This window comes from Amphiura filiformis, chromosome 7, assembly GCF_039555335.1.
Source record: "Amphiura filiformis chromosome 7, Afil_fr2py, whole genome shotgun sequence".
Classification (NCBI taxonomy): Eukaryota; Metazoa; Echinodermata; class Ophiuroidea; order Amphilepidida; family Amphiuridae; genus Amphiura; species Amphiura filiformis.
Window position 1 is genome coordinate 4284295 of NC_092634.1, and position 22097 is coordinate 4306391.

The window sequence follows — 22097 nt, forward strand, 5'->3', positions numbered from 1 at the left end:
ATATTTCATATATGCTATCTACTGAAGATGTCACTTACATTGTATTTTATTGCACACATGCTGTCTAAGGAAGAGAGCACTTTGTATTTTATTACGCATGCTATCTACTGAAGATAGCACTTATTAAATTACATATATGCTATCTACTGAAGGTAACGCGTAGATTGTATTTTATTACATATGCTATCTACTGAAGATAGCACTTACATTGTATTTTATTACATACATGATATCTACTGAAGATATCACTTACAAATTACATTTTATTACACAAATGATATCTGCTGAGGATAGCACTTAAGTTAGGTGAGTTCACTTAGGTGAATTCCCAAATTCACGAACATTAGGCGTCAATAAAATTGCGACCCCCACACTATTTTGGCAACAAGATTTTATGACTCCCCACCACCGATACATCTTACCCTCCAAACAGGCTAAAATAGTATTGAAATCAGTCTTTTTGAAGACTGGTACCTTAACTGGTACCTACATTTGTGGCTTACTCTATATGCTATCTACTGAAGATAGCACTTAGATTGCATTTTATTACACACATGCTATCTACTAAAGATCACGTAGATCATATCCGAATAGTCCGAATATGACCATAATGTTAACCCTAATTATAACCCTAACCTAAAATAAAAACCATATTTTCATAATTTGAAAAAAAAAAACCTAACCTAGGCCCATTTGAGAAACTATTCATTTCTAATCCCCATAACAGGCAGCATTAACATCTCGGACTACATAATGTGACAAAATGTTAGCAGCTACGCTTTCAATTTTGTTTAAAAGCCACACAGATAACATACTAGTATTATAACAAATGGGATATATTTTGCATAATGCAAGTTGTGACCAATTTTCGTCCATTAAAAGAATCAACATAATCAATCTTGTATTTAGATCCATAATGCACCAGCGTAACTTAAAAGCATATAACTTGTTAAAGTGATTCCAAACGTTTGGATGGAAAATAAGTTTAGGGATTTTTGTTCTTCAAAAATGTATATTGCTGATGACATTGTGTAATAAAATGTAAATCATTTTTTGACAGATGTCTTTATTCGAAGTTTTTAATAATACACTTACTGCCACTTACCTAGTAGTTTTAATTGGCTATTCCGTTTAAAATCACACTACCCCTGTGGAAGATTTAGTTTAAGTCTTCCACAGAGGGAGTATGAGTTTTGAACGCAATAGACAATTAGGTAACATCCATTTGAAATACGCACTCCAGTTGTGGAAGATATATAGGTAAAGCCATATTACAGGGGAGTATGTGTTACATTTACATAAGCCTCCTGTTGAATATATTTCCAAAATCTTCCACAGGGGGAGTGTGGATTTCAACTGGAATAGCCCAAAATACATAATTTGGTATTAATGGCTCATCTATAAAGCATTATAATAGAATTAGAATCAAATGCAATTATTTACCATTCTCAGCCGAAACCTTCCGCATTTGATGATGCGTAGTATGTGTAAAAGGAACTAATCAGGCCCTACCTCTATCATGGCTATAATATGCACTACACCAGGCACAAAAAGAAACTCGTCAGTTATATTCATCCTTGTTGTTCAATAACTTGATAATTTTGGATTATTCTGAAATACACATTTTGTTAATTCGACTTTGCTTTCTCATTTGACACCCTGTTCGTGAAAAACGAACAAGAATTGACCAAGATATGCACCTCCAAAGCCTCAAACCCCAAAATCAAAAGTTGCGTTTTCAACGATTTTCAATGGGAACGCATCGTTGTATTGCACACAAGCACCACGGGCCAATCAATAAGCACACAGTGTAACAGGCACAATTGAATCGTTAAAATTGCAACTTTTCATTTTGGGGTTTGAGAGTTTGAGGCGCATATATTGGTCAATTCTTGCTCAATGTTCACGAACAGGGTGTCAAATGAGAAAGAAAAGTCCAATTAACAAAATGTATATTTAAGAATAATCCAAAATTATCAAGTTATTGAACAGCATGGATGATAATAACTGACGAGTTTCTTTTTGTGCCTGGTATACATTGATGACATAAGGTGTGTTAAGAACTCTGATAATGCGCAATAATGGTGTCATATGTAAATGCATATGATGCACTGTCTTAGCCTTTTATACGTTTCTTTCCGAACCCTTAAGGCAATATTTTTCCACATAGCAACCTCATCATTAACAAACTTCTTTACACAAGACAACGTCAATGATTCAAAAAATGATGTTACATGAAACATTTTTATTCCTCCTATATCATAGTCATAGTCCGAAATGATTGTTCTGCGTTTTACCATTTCAGCTCTATTCCAAACACATTTTATGAACATGGTGTTGATTTTTGTTACCACTTTGTAATAGAACTCACTTTTATTCATCCCAGTTACAATTGATTTTTTCAAGAGGAACGTTTCAACTTTGGACTAAAGGTAATATCAAGGATTTTAATGGTATTATCTGGAGAAAGCTTCCAATTAACACTACCAACTTTAAAATCGTTGTTTTTGAGAGAACCAATCCAGATGGCATCACATGAACATTTATTGTAATTCAAATAGAGACCTGATAAAAGCGCAAACTTATCTAGAATGACTAGAGTATTTTGCAATGCTTCAACAGAATTGACAAAAATGATGATGTCATCAGCAAAAGCTGAAATTCTGACTTCATTGCGCTTATTATAGTATTTCAATGCGATGCCTTTAAGGGGGTACTACACCCCTGTTCAAGGATTACAACTACTGCACTGGAAATTCAGCAACTCAGGGCAAGTAGTTATTGATTTATTGATCAAATATTGGTTTCCCTCATTTTTGACTGTAACTCCACAACTGTTGTCTGTGCTGAAATAAAATTTCCAGTGCAGTAGTTGTAGTCCTTGCCCCTATAATATACATATCTTACTTGTCACCAATGGTCTATAATTTTTGAGAAAAATGCAAAAATGGGCACAAAATTGGCCAGGGGTGTAGTACCCCCTTAATAAGATTAGATTGACGTATTCTGCATGATAACAGTTCCACAACTTATGAGAAGATTAAATGCCAAAATTGAATGAATGAGGAATTCAGAATTAATGAACAATGGGCTATTCCAGAAAATAAGTGCACACCCCCTATACAGGAGTAAATTTTTAATCAAAGAAATGTCTGGATTTCCAAGTCTGCTTTCTGAAAACAACTGGAATTCCAGTTGTCAATGTCGCTTGAAAAAGCTTGGAAATTAAATGAAGGAAAAATCACGGAAATGTCTAAAAATGAGCTCTCAAATTCAGGATTTCTTACTTTGAACTAGTTTTCTGCTGGATTTTTTCGCCTTTGGACACTTAAAAAGTCTGGATTTCCAACAATCACGACTGGACAAAAAGTCTGGATATCCGAACTCCTCTATAGGGGGTGTGCATCTATTTTCTGGAATAGCCCAATGGAGGAGTTCGACTGCCATGCAAATTAGCTTGTGCCAACCCAAATAAATAAACAACAGTTCAGCATGTGGCAGATAAATGGGTATCAAAATTGGTCTCAAATATTAACGAATTCCCAGAAACATACGGGATATGATGAACCATTGACCTGACACCATGATGGCACTAGAATTCTGTAGTCGTTTTATTACATGTATATACCCACTTCTTGTTTAAATAATATAATGACTAACATTTTGCATCTTCAATGTGCAGTCCATATGCACAAACGAATACTTATTTTACGATATTAAGCTTTTTGTACAGCTCATAGAACATGTCACTAAAGCAGGTCAATTGTGTTGACCTTCTTCTATTGTATTTGCTCATCTGTGTATGAGCCAAAACTCCATCGGTTTCAGGGCGTAGTTCATTGAGCTCACCGGACTGATATTGCAAGTACTTTCGCTGCTTATGGATCGAGGCGATTGCATTGAAAAAGCAAATAAATAATTGCTAACGGTTACGTAATCAGTCGATAGTGTGGACACTCTTCACTTGCAAACTACCAAAAATTGTTGGAAAACAAACCATGTGAATAGGGTACCCTCTCAAGGATGCCTACTCTCCGTCTATGAGCCTGTTTATAGTGAGACAATCTTTCCGTTATTTAGCTAAACTACCGCGTAGTCTAGATTTGCAATGGTTAGTAAAACATAAACAGATATAGACTGCGTGGCAGTCCAGCTAAGTACCGCATAATCTGGCTCACTATAAACACGCTCTATGACAAAATATTCACTTTACTGGCATGATCGTGATCTGGAACTCTTCATGGCGATTCCTCATCTTCACAAGTCATAGTCTGGATCGATAATCATTGTTTCAATTTCATGTTGAAGATTAAAAATTCATTTAAATCGGTAAGTTTGTTCACACAGTAACATTGATAAACTAAAATCATTTAGAATAATTTTTTTTAATGTATTGGATGTATGTTTTCATTAGAATACACTCAAAACGCTAATCACTCGATGGCTTTTGTTATACAAGGCTCATCCTAGCTCGAAATACCCTATCTAAAATACAGGTTAATTTACTTTTACTATACATTATCTTGCTGTATTTCAGCTAGAGATTTTAGACGTGATGAGCTCGTAGCACTCATTTAAGGTTAGGATCTATTTTAAACTGTTGCGATTTGGTAGTTCACAGCATATTGTGAATGGTAGTGAGCTTTGGCAAAAATTGCATTGATCATTTCATAGCGAGCGTGTAGAAGAATTCAAATAGCACAGATATACTTTTATAGGTCCTGTGGTTCTTGAGTTATGTTGTAAAGATTTCCAATACGAAACGAAACGAAACGAAACGAAACGATGGCTGAAACGCCAATACCTTGTAAAACGTACATAACTCGTTATCAACAATAAATCAAGCAAGTTTTTAAAGTATATGATTTGTAGAATGAACTTTTGCAACACATCAATATGTTATTTTTCAAATGAAAAGCAAGTTTCCATTTTTCAGTCAATTTTACTTTCACTCTTGAATCCCTGTTATGGAACTTTGACAGAAGATTGATATGCACCCCTCAGAGCGTCGGGAGTTTTGTGTCACGTGACCTTGCTGGCTAATGCATGATCCGTCTGCATGAAAATAATCAAGATAACATCTTCATTATGAATATTTACTATATACATGTATTTTTATATTTTTGTATATTTCTTTTGAAGATTGTTAACGATGAATTATCGGAAAGGTGTAAGCTACGTAACCTCTCTGGCAGTTGGGCTCTCCTTTGCATATTTGGTTTACATAGGTTAGTATTAACTATTACTTTAGCAACTATTTTAAACTGTTGCGATTTGGTAGTTCACAGCATCTTGCGAATGGTAGTGAGCTTTGGCAAATTAATTGCATTGATCATTTTTCTTAGCGAGTGTGTAGAAGAATTCAAATATCAAAGATATACTTTTATAGGTCCTGTGGTTCTTGAGTTATGTTGCAAAGACGTTTGAAACAACAACACTTTTGTAAAACGTACATAACTCATTAACAACAATAAATCAAGCAAGTTTTCAAAGTATATGATTTGTAGAATGAACGTTTGTAAAACATCAAAGTGAATATTTTTTAATAATATAATTATTGATTTAGACCATGATAATCGATTTTTTTGGCTGCTTCGGCCAATAAGACCTCGTCTACCCTTAACTGTTTCAATCATTAACATTAAGGTTAAATTATCGTACACATTTATGCAACGAATAATTATGAAATTGCCGTAACGTAAACCCAGGGCCGTCGCCATGGGAGGTGAGACACCCCCTGGCGATCCCTAAAAAAGGGCCTACATTCCGTTCGTAATATAGGTCCTATTGGGCCCCGATATGGGCCTACATTGATGTTGGTCAGGCGCGTTGAGGTGATGTGAACATAGAACTAATGATTTTGCAAGATCGACAAAACAAACCCCGGGCTCAGGGCCTCCAAGTTTTGGGGCGCCAAAATTGCCCTGCGCATCTCCCTTTTAAGCCGGAAAACACCATTTTTGGGGCCAAAATAGGATAAGATTACAAAATTTGGCGCGCTTCGCCCACACTGGCCTCTTATATAATAAAGTTCACTTTCACTTTCACTTTGGGCTAAAATAGTTTGACATTGAAATTTTTCTTGTACCTAAACAAAAACTTAGTCACTTGAGTGCACTGCACATGTCTTCCTCATGGTGAGTTTGAAAAAGGTAAATCCGGCCCTGAATTAGACTGCTCTGCATTCCCCCTTTTTTGATAAACAATTCATACCTTTCCATGCATAAAACATAATACATCTCCAGTGACTGCCCTGCCCAGAGAAAAGAGGCATTTTTCTCATGGATGGCCGAGCTGTTGGATCAGCACAGGATTGATTTTCCATGGTCAGAGGGAGGGGATGATAAATTAAAGTGGTCTACTACAGTAGACTAGCCCTGAATAAGCATAAAACTCATGATGATGAGCTATACAGGGACTAAATTAACCAAAAGTAGGCCTGTGCATCTTCCTTTGGAACGATTACCCACAATTGTCCTCAATTGTGTTCATTTTAACATTGAAATTACATTTTTCGCGCGTTCACGCGCTTTTGTCTCGGTAATGTTCTTTTAGTGGCAGATCAGCGGGACGATTGGGGAATTTTGCCCCCTGGCTCGGTGACTCCGGTACATCCCCCTTTTAATTTTAGAATTAAAATATATAGCAAATGTTTGCGCGCTATGCGCGCACATTATCGAAATTTCATGCACTCTTCCCCGGTAAAGGAATTATGGGGGCAGCTTGGAAAAACTTGTTGAGTTACAGTGTGGGGTAGGGGTGTCTTCTATCGGAAGAGCCACGGGTGCCAATCATGCGAAGTTGCGAAGGGGCCAGCAAAAGGTAATTCCAGCCATAATACCAGCAAAATTTATTTGTCGACACCCCCCTGAGAAAATGGTCTAGCGACGGCCCTGCGTAAACCTCTCGTTAAGTGCCCCCTTACTGACAGCAAAGGCTTTTGAAATCCTGCATAAAATAATGGGAACAGATCGTTATTCTGAAGCCCCATTAGGCCGGCCGTATCGTTGGCCATGCCTATCAGTATTCGAGTGGGCCCGGTCGAGTGGGATTTTTCTTGGTCGACCGGGCTAAATCCGCACGATCGAGCGTCTTAACCAATCACGAAATGAGCCCACTCGGTCGTAATGTTTTCCATTCGGTCAAGATTATCGACTCGTTGAATTTCCATGCGACCGGACTTTTGACCCGCCCACTTGAGAACGTGGAGATTGTGAAAGAGTCACGTGGAAAGAGCATGATAATGCTGTTGTATAGTAGCCACGCCATAACTGTTCTGGGAAATGTTTACACGGGTTGGCTTACGCTGCATAAAATGCTTACGCTGCATAAAATAATGGGAACAAATGTTTATTCTGAAGGACCATTAGGCCGAGTGAAAAAAAACCCCACAACATCATACTAGTTACATTGTTTTTCGTACATTACATTTCAGATTTCTGTGCCTTGAGGAATGAATTTCACCGTGTCCCGTGAGTATTGAATGTATATTATTTTTGACGATCAGTAACGGAGCTAAGAGCGCTAGGGCCTATGTCTAGTCCGCCCCATAGTAGTCTTTGATGTCTTTCTAGACGGGCTATCGTAGATAGAGTCCATCTAGACGGACTACCCTGTAGCTGTTGGTACATCGTGTCCTGATTGAAAACCCTTCAATGAAAGCCAGAGTGTTCAGTATGTTGATAAAATAAATGATTTGAAAATATGATAAAAATTCGGAATTTTTTTTTAAATTAAGCTTTCCCAACGTAACAAAATGTAAAAAAGTACTTTTTGACTAGTTTTTGTTTTCACGTTTTCGAACTGGTCGGTTTATTGTTCGGACGCAAACAACTTGAAACCACAACTTACGTAAATTTGTAGCCTCATCCCCTCACTTGACTCCAACAAAATTAAGATTTTAACATCTGAAGAAAGCTTATCATACACCATATATCATAAGTTTAGGCCTGAAATATATTGCCTCTAAGCCGTAAGTCTATAAGGCTGAGTTCACGGTGCACGTTTTGCAGGGCACGCGTATAGCTTAAATCGAGGGAATCGTGCGCGTTCGATTTTAGTGCAGCGTACATACTGTCCTAATTTTAAAACTAAACCATGGTTATGTGGGTAGTAGGCCCTAATGGGTTTTTTTTAATAGATGCACTATCTAATTCTGCACATTTATGACATCAATTGAATGCAACGTGACCTCAAGAAGTAAAGATACAAGCATTTGATTAGACGAATGTTCAGTTTTAAAATTGACAAACTGACCTATACACGCCTGATCGAATAGCGTATAGCGAATACCGTATACAGAATACTCCTATGTGAACTCAGCCTAATAGGCCAATGTCCTAACTTGTGCATACATTGTTGTTATTTCTTCTACAGTTCAGCAACAATTCCATATAAAGTTGTGACCACAAGACCTACAGCCATGATCACAAACACTACGGGAAGCATTACAGGCTCCATGACAAGACATTGTAAGCCCGTGCAACGGATTGTTTATCTAAAAGTTCACAAAACCGGGAGTGGAACAACCGCATCAATTCTAGACCGGTATGGATTCAAGCATAATTTGACGTTTGCCGTACCAAACAAACCTGCAACCATCGGTCGACCTCTGTCCAACCATACATACAAGTTTGATTCAATGATTCGTTGCTATGGACAGTTTGATATGCTGACTAATCACATGGTCTATAACAAAAAAGACGTGGATAAATTTATACCAAATGCAGTTTACATCGCCAGTTTACGGGAGCCAGTCTCCCATTTTGAGTCATTTTTTTACCAAAGGAAAATTGCAAAACAATTGGAAATTCCGGCAGGCGTTAAAGATCCGATTAAAGCGTTTTTTATGCAAAAGCCTTTTAAGTCTCATTTCGATCCAAAATTTCGTCCAAACCATGATGGTTTTCGTCCAAACCATCAATTACGCTATCTTGACATAAGCGAAAGTGAAATTAAGGACAGTAACTTTGCACGTATATTTAAAAGGTTGGATTCGGACATCCACCTTTTTATTATTATGGAGTATTATCTGGAATCTTTGGTTCTTCTAAAGAATCTTTTGTGCTGGGATATAGATGATGTTGTCTACGTACCGCAACATGTTAGGATAAACTCTAGCCGACAAGTAGAAATCTCTGAATCTATTAGAAGTAAAATTGAAAATTACAACTCTGCTGATATGAAGCTTTATGATTATTACAATAGAACGCTATGGTCAAGAATTGAAGGCACCGATCAAGATGTGTTTTGGCGGGACGTTAGAGAGTTACAAAAAAGGGTAGCAGCAATACAGAAAATGTGTGTTAACAGTACTGGATTGCATAAAAATGGAAGATGGGTTGAAAACTATGCCCCTACTGATAACCATTATTGTGATAATTATGTGCGACATGAAGGGCGCGATGGATATATCAAATTGAAGAAAGAAAGAATTGTCAAACTTGTAAAAGAGTGTAAAAATTAGATGAGCGCGGATAGTCTTAAGAGAGTCAAAATGCAATCTATAAGAAGGGCAATTGTAATGATCTTTTTATTTGTATCGAATTCTGATAATATAACATATTATATTATATTCTGATTAATATAACGTCTACCACGGGGGGGGGCGGAGGGGAAGTTGTTGCAACCCTACCCTATTTTTTCAGGCCCGCTAAGACGCCTCAATTTGCCGCCAAACGGCTAGGGCTAGTTGTGGGCCATCCTTTACACTCGTTTTAAAGCCATATCATAACATTTAATGAGGAGGACGCCCTCAATATTTAAACAAAATTTCTCGATTATAATACTTTATTAAATCAAACCCTGCAAAAATCAAGACTCCAGGTTCTGTAGTTTTATCAAAATCTCTATAAAACGTACATGGCGTGTGGGACGGTGATCTACACAACAAAGGATTGTACCATAACCATGATAACACGGTCGAAGGAGTGATACGCAATGCCGGCATCGGCGCTGGTAGTAAATTCCAATTTTCTTTGCTTTGCCTTAGTTGTTCAGCTCAAAAATAAAAGGAGATATATCTGACAGTAAAGCTAACATTCTAAGAAATGTTAATCTATTTTGTATGAAAATGTACTAATTTGGCATTAACAAGAAACAAATTGACATGCCAGTAACACGTGCTATCTACTAAAGATAGCACTTGCATTGTAATTGTATACACACTTGCTATCTACTGAAGATAGCACTTGCATTTTATACACATATGCTATCTACTGAAGATAGCACTTGCATTGTATATACATATGCTATCTACTGAAGATAGCACTTGCATTGTATACACACATGCTATCTACTGAAGATAGCACTTGCATTGTATACACACATGCTATCTACTGAAGATAGCACTTGCATTGTATACACATATGCTATCTACTGAAGATAGCACTTGCGTTGTATACACACATGCTATCTACTGAAGAGAGCACTTGCATTGTATACACACATGCTATCTACTGAAGCTAGCACTTGCATTGTATTACACACATGCTATCTACTGAAGATAGCACTTGCATTGTATTACACACATGCTATCTACTGAAGATAGCACTGGCATTGTATACGCACATGCTATCTACTGAAGATAGCACTTGCACTGTATACACACATGATATCTACTGAAGATAGCATTTGCATTTTATACACACATGTTATCTACTGAAGATAGCACTTGCACTGTATACACACATGCTATCTACTGAATATAGCATTTGCATTGTATGCACATATGCTATCTACTGAAGATAGCACTTGCATTGTATACACACATACTATCTACTGAAGCACTTGCATTGTATACACATATGCTATCTACTGAAGATAGCACTTGCATTGTATACACACATGCTATCTACTGAAGATAGTACTTGCATTGTATACACACATGATATCTACTGAAGATATCATTTGCATTTTATACACACAAGCTATCTACTGAATATAGCAATTGCATTGTATACACATATGCATATTTACTGAAGATAGCACTTGCATTGTATACACACATACTATCTACTGAAGATAGCACTTGCATTGTATACACACATGCTATCTACTGAAGATAGCACTTCCACTTTATACACACATGCTATCTACTGAAGATAGCACTTGCACTGTATACACACATGCTATCTACTGAATATAGCATTTGCATTGTATACACACAAGCTATCTACTGAAGATAGCACTTGCATTGTATACACACATACTATCTACTGAATATAGCATTTGCATTGTATACACATATGCTATCTACTGAAGATAGCACTTGCATTGTATACACACATACTATATACTGAAGATAGCACTTGCATTGTATACACATATGCTATCTACTGAAGATAGCACTTGCATTTTATACACACATGCTATCTACTGAAGATAGCACTTGCATTGTATACACACATGCTATCTACTGAAGATAGCACTTGCATTGTATACACACATGCTATCTACTGAAGATAGCACTTGCATTGTATACACACATGCTATCTACTGAATATAGCATTTGCATTGTATACACACATACTATCTACTGAAGATAGCACTTGCACTGTATACACACATACTCTCTACTGAATATAGCATTTGCATTGTATACACATATGCTATCTACTGAAGATAGCACTTGCATTGTTTACACACATATCTACTGAAGATAGCACTTGCATTGTATACGCACATACTATCTTCTGAAGATAGCACTTACATTGTATACATACATGTTATCTACTGAAGATAACATTTGCATTGTATACACATATGCTATCTACTGAAGATAGCACTTGCATTGTATACACACATACTATCTACTGAAGCACTTGCATTGTATACACATATGCTATCTACTGAAGATAGCACTTGCATTGTATACACACATGCTATCTACTGAAGATAGTACTTGCATTGTATACACACATGATATCTACTGAAGATATCATTTGCATTTTATACACACAAGCTATCTACTGAATATAGCAATTGCATTGTATACACATATGTGAGTGGACGCGGCGAATCAGCCGTAAACTCGGCAAATTGTATTCTGAGTTAAAGTGTAAAATGTATGTGAAGGTCGTATTCATAGGTGTATCAATTCGTTGCGACAAGTATCTTATCAAACGCTGTTTAATACTACTGCTGAAGAGGATAATAAGCGTCTACCTATTTCTATAGAATAGTTCTTGTCTTTGTTTGCTTTGGCTAAATCATGTTCAAGTGGTAGATAACAAAGCATTGTATTTTGTCTAGGTATGTATAATCAACAATGAACAATGAGAGGATATTTCTGAACGTCGTTGACTTGGGGATGATTTGAAATGACCGCCAATTATGACTGTTGGATATTTATTACCAGAAATGTAGAAAATGAGACACTTGTAGAACCGATAAAAAATACAATTTTGTCGAAGGAACAGAGTTCAACAAATCATAACCCCGCTTTTGGATATCGTTTGAAGTCAAATGATATACCATTTTAAAGCTTGTGGTATATATTTTCTAAACACGAAATAAAACCAAATTGACCGGGGCCGACTTTACGGCTGATTCGCCGCGTCCAGTCACATATGCATATTTACTGAAGATAGCACTTGCATTGTATACACACATACTATCTACTGAAGATAGCACTTGCATAGTATACACACATGCTATCTACTGAAGATAGCACTTCCACTGTATACACACATGCTATCTACTGAAGATAGCACTTGCACTGTATACACACATGCTATCTACTGAATATAGCATTTGCATTGTATACACACAAGCTATCTACTGAAGATAGCACTTGCATTGTATACACACATACTATCTACTGAATATAGCATTTGCATTGTATACACATATGCTATCTACTGAAGATAGCACTTGCATTGTATACACACATACTATATACTGAAGATAGCACTTGCATTGTACACACATATGCTATCTACTGAAGATAGCACTTGCATTTTATACACACATGCTATCTACTGAAGATAGCACTTGCATTGTATACACACATGCTATCTACTGAAGATAGCACTTACATTGTATACACACATGCTATCTACTGAAGATAGCACTTGCATTGTATACACACATGCTATCTACTGAATATAGCATTTGCATTGTATACACACATACTATCTACTGAAGATAGCACTTGCACTGTATACACATACTCTCTACTGAATATAGCATTTGCATTGTATACACATATGCTATCTACTGAAGATAGCACTTGCATTGTTTACACACATATCTACTGAAGATAGCACTTGCATTGTATACGCACATACTATATTCTGAAGATAGCACTTACATTGTATACATACATGCTATCTACTGAAGATAACATTTGCATTGTATACACATATGCTATCTACTGAAGATAGCACTTGCATTTTATACACACATGCTATCTACTGAAGATAGCACTTCCATTGTATACACACATGCTATCTACTGAAGATAGCACTTGCATTGTATACACACATGCTATCTACTGAAGATAGCACTTGCACTGTATACACACATACTCTCTACTGAATATAGCATTTACATTGTATACGCATATGCTATCTACTGAAAATAGCACTTGCATTGTTTACACACATGATATCTACTGAAGATAGCACTTGCATTTTATACACACATGCTATCTACTGAAGATAGCACTTGCATTGTATACACACATGCTATCTACTGAATATAGCATTTGCATTGTATACACACATACTATCTACTGAAGATAGCACTTGCACTGTATACACACATACTCTCTACTGAATATAGCATTTGCATTGTATACACATATGCTATCTACTGAAAATAGCACTTGCATTGTTTACACACATGATATCTACTGAAGATAGCACTTGCATTGTATACACACATACTATCTTCTGAAGATAGCACTTACATTGTATACATACATGCTACCTACTGAAGATAACATTTGCATTGAATACACATAATGCTATCTACTGAAGATAGTACTTGCATTGTATACACGCATACTATCTACTGAAGATAGCACTTGCTTTTTATACACACATACTATCTACTGAAGATAGCACTTGCATTGTATACACACATGCTATCTACTGAAGATAGCACTTGCATTGTATACACACATGCTATCTACTGAAGATAGCACTTGCATTATATACACACATGCTATATTCTGAAGATAGCACTTGCATTGTATACATACATGCTTTCTACTGAAGATAGCACTTGCATTGTATACACACATGCTATCTACTGAAGATAGTACTTGCATTTTATACACGTGCTATCTACTGAAGATAGCACTTGCATTGTATACACACATACTATCTACTGAATATAGCATTTGCATTGTATACACATGCTATCTACTGAAGATAGCACTTGCATTGTATACACACATGCTATCTACTGAAGATAGGACTTGCATTGTATACACATATGCTATCTACTGAAGATAGCACTTGCATTGTATACACACATGCTATCTACTGAAGATAGCACTTGCATTGTATACACACATGCTATATTCTGAAGATAGCACTTGCATTGTATACATACATGCTTTCTACTGAAGATAGCACTTGCATTGTATACACACATGATATCTACTGAGGATAGCACTTGCATTGTATACACACATGCTATCTACTGAAGATAGCACTTGCATTGTATACACAAATGCTATCTACTGAAGATAGCACTTGCATTGTATACACACATGATATCTACTGACGATAGCACTTGCATTGTATACACACATGCTGTCTACTGAAGATAGCACTTGCATTGTATACACACATGATATCTACTGAATATAGCACTTGCTTTGTATACACACACGATATCTACTGAAGATAGCACTTGCATTGTATACACATATGATATCTACTGAAGATAGCACTTGCATTTTATACACACATGCTATCTACTGAAGATAGCACTTGCATTGTATACACATATCTACTGAAGATAGCACTTGCATTGCATACACACATGCTATCTACTGAAGATAGCACTTGCATTGTATACACACATGCTATCTACTGAAGATAGCACTTGCATTGTATACTCATATGCTATCTACTGAAGATAGCACTTGCATTGTATACACACATGCTATCTACTGAAGATAGCACTTGCATTGTATACACACATGCTTTTTACTGAAGATAGCACTTGCATTGTATACACACATGCTATCTACTGAAGATAGCACTTGCATTGTATACTCATATGCTATCTACTGAAGATAGCACTTGCATTGTATACACACATGCTATCTACTGAAGATAGCACTTGCATTGTATACACATATGCTATCTACTGAAGATATATAGCACTTGTATTTTATACACACGTGCTATCTACTGAAAATAGCACTTGCATTGTATACACACATACTATCTACTGAATATAGCATTTGCATTGTATACACATATGCTTTCTACTGAAGATAGCACTTGCATTGTATACACACATACTATCTACTGAATATAGCATTTGCATTGTATACACATTATGCTACCTACTGAAGATAGCACTTGCATTGTATACACACATGCTACCTACTGAAGATAGCACTTGCATTGTATACACATATGCTATCTACTGAAGATAGCACTTGCATTGTATTACACACATGCTATCTACTGAAGATAGCACTTGCATTGTATACACATATGCTATCTACTGAAGATAGCACTTGCATTTTATACAGACATGCTATCTACTGAAGATAGCACTTGCATTTTATACACACATGCTATCTACTGAAGCTAGCACTTGCATTGTATTACACACATACTATCTACTGAAGATAGCACTTGCACTGTATTACACACATGCTATCTACTGAAGATAGCACTGGCATTGTATACACACGTGTTATCTACTGAAGATAGCATTTGCATTGTATTACACACATGCTATCTACCGAAGATAGCATTTGCATTGTATACATACATGCTATCTACTGAAGATGGCACTTGCACTGTATACACACATGATATCTACTGAAGATTTGCATTTTATACACACATGATATGTACTGAAGATTTGCATTTTATACACACATGCTATCTACTGAATATAGCACTTGCATTGTATACACACATGCTATCTACTGAAGATAGCACTTGCATTGTATACACATATGCTATCTACTGAAGATAGCACTTGCATTTTATACACACATAGGACTTGCATTGCATACACACATGCTATCTACTGAAGATAGCACTTGCATTGTATACACACATGCTATAGCACTTACATTGTATGCATACATGCTATCTACTGAAGATAACATTTGCATTGTATACACATATGCTATCTACTGAAGATAGCAATTGCATTGTATACACACATGCTATCTACTGAAGATAGCACTTGCATTGTATACACACATGCTATCTACTGAATATAGCACTTGCATTGTATACACACACGATATCTACTGAAGATAGCACTTGCATTGTATACACATATGCTATCTACTGAAGATAGCACTTGCATTGTATACACATATGATATCTACTGAAGATAGCACTTGCATTGTATACACACATGGTATCTACTGAAGATATCACTTGCATTGTATACACATATGCTATCTACTGAAGATAGCACTTGCATTGTATACACACATGCTATCTACTGAAGAGAGCACTTGCATTGTATACACACATGCTTTCTACTGAAGATAGCACTTGCATTGTATACACATATGCTATCTACTGACACATATGCTATCTACTGAAGATAGCACTTGCATTGTATACACACATGCTATCTACTGAAGATAGCACTTGCATTTCTACTCAGATTGTATTTTATTATATACATGTTATCTACTGACGATGGCACTTGAATTGCATCTTATGCACACATGATATCTACTGAAGATAATACTTAAAGTGTATTGTATTACACATACTATCTACTGAAGATAGTACTTGTATCGTATTTTATTGCACACATCTACTGAAGATAGAATTTTGTTGCATACATGCTATCTACTGAAGATAAGACTTACATTTAACTTATTACACACGCTATCAACTGATGCTAGCACTTACATTGTACATTAATCCACGTGTTATCTAATACACCGTATGTGCTATCTTCAGTAGATATCATGTATGTTATACAATGTAAGTGCTATCGTCAGTAGATAACATGTAATATAATCTAAGTGCTATCTTCAGTAGATAGCATGCGTGTAATACAATGTAAGCGATATCTTCATTAGATAGCATGTGTGTAATATAATCTAAGTGCTATCTTCAGTAGATAGCATATTTGTAATACAATCTAAGTGCTATCTTCAAAAAAGTCACTTTTTTACCAAGTGAAAGTTGCAAAACAATTGAAAATTCCAGCAAGTGTTAAAGGGCAGGTCTATTGCAAAAACAACATGATATCATTGGCAAGCTAATATTATGAGGACAATGAAATTGACTCCTTTTTTGAGAAAAATTGATATTCCGCAAAAACCAACTTAAGCGGCGAGTTCCTTCGAACGAGACAGATTTGGCCTAGAAAAACGGTGACGTCATGAAATGAGATGTGCCCGCTTTGAGAAAAGGGACTATAAACGCTCTCAATGGACAGAACGTATACTGTTGTTGTTCACAGAAAAAAATTCCAAATTAAGTATTACAAATTTAATGGTTTTTAAACATATGGATAAAATCAGCCGCTTCTTTAAAAAAAAATATATTAGACAATTGTGATATTACAATTCATATATATATATCAATATCATGAGAAATATTAGGCCTAAAAATAAATAAATAAATAATTTGAGCTTAGAATTTCATCTAAGACTAGCATATAAACCGTGTTAAGGCCACAAACTCATGTATCTGATTTCCCTGTATATTGCAATGCTATAGTTTCAGTTAGATGAAATATTACAAAGCAAACGCATAGTAACAATACTACATGAGCTTTTCCCCCAAATGAGAACAATAGTGTGCATATTATTATGCAGCATTGTTATGGTAAGTGATAGTACAACTCATTGTTGCTAATATCAAACTTGTCAAAGTGATTGTGATTGTATGATGAGAGCATGATAAAGTGCCCGCTTCATTTACCTACGTCATCAGCTAAACGGGGGAGAATACGTACGCTTCAAACGGGGGAAGAACACGTACGAGGCTGAACTTTACCCACACAATTTCACCTTTTTCAGTAGAAATACGCACAAAAAAATTGCAACAAGTATCAACTTGTAATGTAATAATAATTATTCTCTTCGAATAGAGATAAACTTGCTTTTGCAATAGACCCGCCCTTTAAAGATCCGATTAAAGCGTTTTTTGAAAAAACTTAATTAATTACGATGTCGATCATTTTTGTCCAAACTATCAATTACGCTATCTCGACATAAGCGACAGTGAAATTAAGGACGGTAACTTTGCACGTATATTTAAAAAAGTTGGATTCGGACATGCACCTGTTTATTATTATGGAGTATTATCTGGAATCGTTGGTTCTTCTAAAGAATCTTTTGTGCTGGGATATAGATGATATTGTCTACGTACCGCAACATATTAGGATAAACTCTAGCCAACAAGTAGAAATCTCTGAATCTATTAGGAGTAAAATTATCTGTTGATATGAAGCTTTATGATTATTACAATAGAACGCTATGGTCAAGAATTGAAGCCACCGATCAAGATGTGTTTTGGCGGGACGTTAGAGAGTTACGAAAAAGGGTAGCAGCAATGCAGGAAACGTGTGTTAGTAATACCAGAGTGTATAGGGGCAAATGGATTGAAAACATTGCCCCCGCTGATAAACATTATTGTGATAATTATGTGCGACTTGTTGGGCCCGATGGAAATATCAAATTGAAGAAAGAAAGAATTGACAAACTTGTTAAAAAGTGTAAAAAATAGATGAACGCGAACAGTCTTAAGAGAGTCAAAATGCGATCTATAAGAAGGGCATTGCAACTTATGATCTTTTTTATTTGTATCAAATTCTGATAATAAACGTATCATAAAAAGTAACTACAATCTTCAAAAATCAATCTTTTATTTTTCATCAATCTCATAAAGCATACAATGTAACAACAGAGGTAAATTAAATTATTGCACATTAACAAGTATTGATGAAGGCAGGTACATCACAAGGCCAAGAGACCTGAAAACGATGTACCACCTTATAACATATAATTGAATATATGAATACAAAAGCCACCCAAGTCCATACTTTGGCCAAATTGAGTTAAGCATGGGAAAGTGTTGCTATACATAGGCCTGTCATATGTTTGAAAGAACAACTCAAATTCATCCTCTGTGTCTATTGAGCATGTGAAAAATAGCATGTATGAAATAATCAACCCAAGTCCATGATTTGAGTCTTGTAACACATTGATTGAAATCCAGTATGTATAAAAGTCCACATGTAACATCTTCATTGCTGGAGAGTGACTTTTGAAAAGAAATGGGTTTAATCAAGGAACGTGTGTGGTTTATATTACATGGCAGAATGCTTATCAACATTATACGTAACTGTGTGCTTTATTTTGTATTATCTTACTAGTGGTAATATCATTCCAACATTATTGTCTTTGTATATGATTCAAAAAACCACCCAAGTCCAGAATTTAAAATGAACCCCACGAAGTCCCTGAAATGCTAATTGTCATACCTAATACAGTTTAACCCACCCATTTGCACGTACAACTTACCATATTGACCAGGTAAATCTAACTGAAGGAATTAAAATGATACACAGGTTTTTTTCTCAAAATCACTTCCCATGGACTTGGGTGGGTTTTGGATTCATGTATTCAATTATAATTGTACATTAAATAATCAAAACATTAATTATACACAAAAACATAAAAACATACAAAGAACCCATCTTAAGTTATAAAAATGCAAATTAAAGCAACAAATAATTTAGCAGTGTTTGATAATACATTATGGTGAATTGTGTACAGAGTCGGCAAAAACAAGAAATTATGAGATTATGAGAGGTATTAATTAGATTTTAAATACCTTATAATGCTATTTTTGAATTCATTTACCCGTTTAGCTTCTTTAATTACACTTGGCAAACTATTCCATAACCTAGGACCAAGTGTTAGAACATCAGTCATTTTATGGATATCAGTACGATAATTCTCTTTCTTTCTGGTATTATAATTGTGAATAGACTTCATGTTTATGAACAAATTGTCAAATGATCTTGGTAATAAACTCATATGATATTTGTACATAATAATACCCAGTTCTTTATTAAATAATTGACATACATTAAGTAAATTGTACTTTTCGAACAGTGGTTTGGTGTGGCAAAGATACGAACTATTTGTGATAATTCTAACTGCTCTTTTTTGGAGCTTCGCAATTCTGTTTAAATTATAGTTATTAGCAGAACCCCACAATACTATACCGTAAGTTAAATATGGTAAGATTAGTGTACAATACAACTGATACAAGCTTGGTTTAGGTAAAAATAGCTTTACTTTGTTTAAGACGCCAATATTCCTAGAACAGGTATTACAAATGTTGTTAATGTGTGACCTCCAAGTAAGGTTTTCATCAAGTGTAATTCCCAGAAATTTGACATCATACACACGTGAAAGTTTGCATCCATCGAGAAATACATCGTGAACTTCAGTTATATTTTTTGTTTGATGAGGTGTTCCAATAAACATAAGATTTGTTTTACTGGCATTTAAGGATAACTTGTTACACTTAAACCAGTTAACAATTTCCTTCAACTCTTTATTTAAATTATCACAATGCCTCTGAATATTGTTATCAGAAAGAAAAACAGTTCTATCATCTGCAAATAATATGATGTTTCACTCGACACACTGATGTCATTCATATATACAATATATATACAATAAATAGTAGTGGCACCCCACATTTAACACTGGTATGAGATGAATTTGCAGAATTAAAGGATACATATTGTTTACGATTTGACAGATAGTTTTCGAACCAGTCATATGATACACCACGAAAGCCATAATGGTACAACTTTTGTAATAGAATGTCATGATCAATAGTATCGAAGGCCTTTGAAAGGTCCATGAAGATACTTGCAGTACACATATTTTCATCAATAGCCTTATTTGTATCTTTAATAAAGTCTAATACAGCCATATACGTAGAATGTTTATGACGGAACCCGTATTGTCTATTGTACAGTAATTCTTTGGCATTTAAAAAGTTACATCTTTCATGAACAATTCTTTCAAGAATTTTGGAGAAACAAGGCTACCCCCTTTAATGAATTACCATTGTTCCAAAACGGTTTATCGGATGCCAAATTTGGGATATACTGAAAATAATACATTTCATATTATTAAACACATGATATCTACTGAAGATCTATTGAAAAAATCGCTTAGATAGTTTTTATTACACATGCTATGTACTGAAAATCACTAAGATAATATAACATATATTATATTATTATGCTGTCTACTGAAGATAGCACTTTGATTGTATTTTATTACACATGCTATCTACTGAAGATAACACTTACATATAATTTCATTGCACACATAATATCTACTGAAGATCATTGCTTAGATTATATTACATACATGCTATCTACTGAAGATGTCACTTAGATTATATTTTATTGCATACATGCTGTCTAATGAAGATAGCACTTTGTATTTTATTACGCATGCTATCTACTGAAGATAGCACTTAGATTATATTTTATTGCATACATGCTGTCTAATGAAGATAGCACTTACTTTGTATTTATTACGCATGCTATCTACTGAAGATAGCACTTATAGATTGCATTTTATTGCATACATGCTGTCTAATGAACGGAGCACTTACTTTGTATTTTATTACGCATGCTATCTACTGAAGATGTCACTTACATTGTATTTTATTGCATACATGCTGTCTAATGAAGATAGCACTTACTTTGCATTTTATTACGCATGCTATCTACTGAAGATAGCACTTATAGATTGCATTTTATTACACACATGCTATCTACTGAAGATAGCACTTATCATATTATACATGCTATCTACTGAAGATAGCACTTTGACTATATTTTATTACACGTGCTATTTACTGAAGATAGCACTT

The 22097-nt window shown here is 35.3% G+C and overlaps 1 protein-coding gene across 2 annotated transcripts in view; it reads left to right on the top strand.

Annotated features, from left to right (window-relative positions):
• The first annotated feature begins 3907 nt into the window (after nt 1-3907).
• The window catches only part of LOC140156651 (galactosylceramide sulfotransferase-like), a 38133-nt gene continuing 19943 nt past the window's right edge, over nt 3908-22097 (top strand). Inside the window, exons 1-4 of one of the 2 annotated variants that reach the window (XM_072179586.1) lie at nt 3908-4329; nt 5143-5228; nt 7436-7472; nt 8377-9624. In XM_072179586.1, coding sequence (XP_072035687.1) covers nt 5153-5228; nt 7436-7472; nt 8377-9466 — 1203 coding nt within the window. In that variant the 5' untranslated portion in view covers nt 3908-4329; nt 5143-5152 and the 3' untranslated portion in view covers nt 9467-9624. Of the gene's footprint in view, nt 4330-5142; nt 5229-7435; nt 7473-8376; nt 9625-22097 lie in introns of those variants that run through there. The other variant, XM_072179587.1, reaches the window with a different exon arrangement.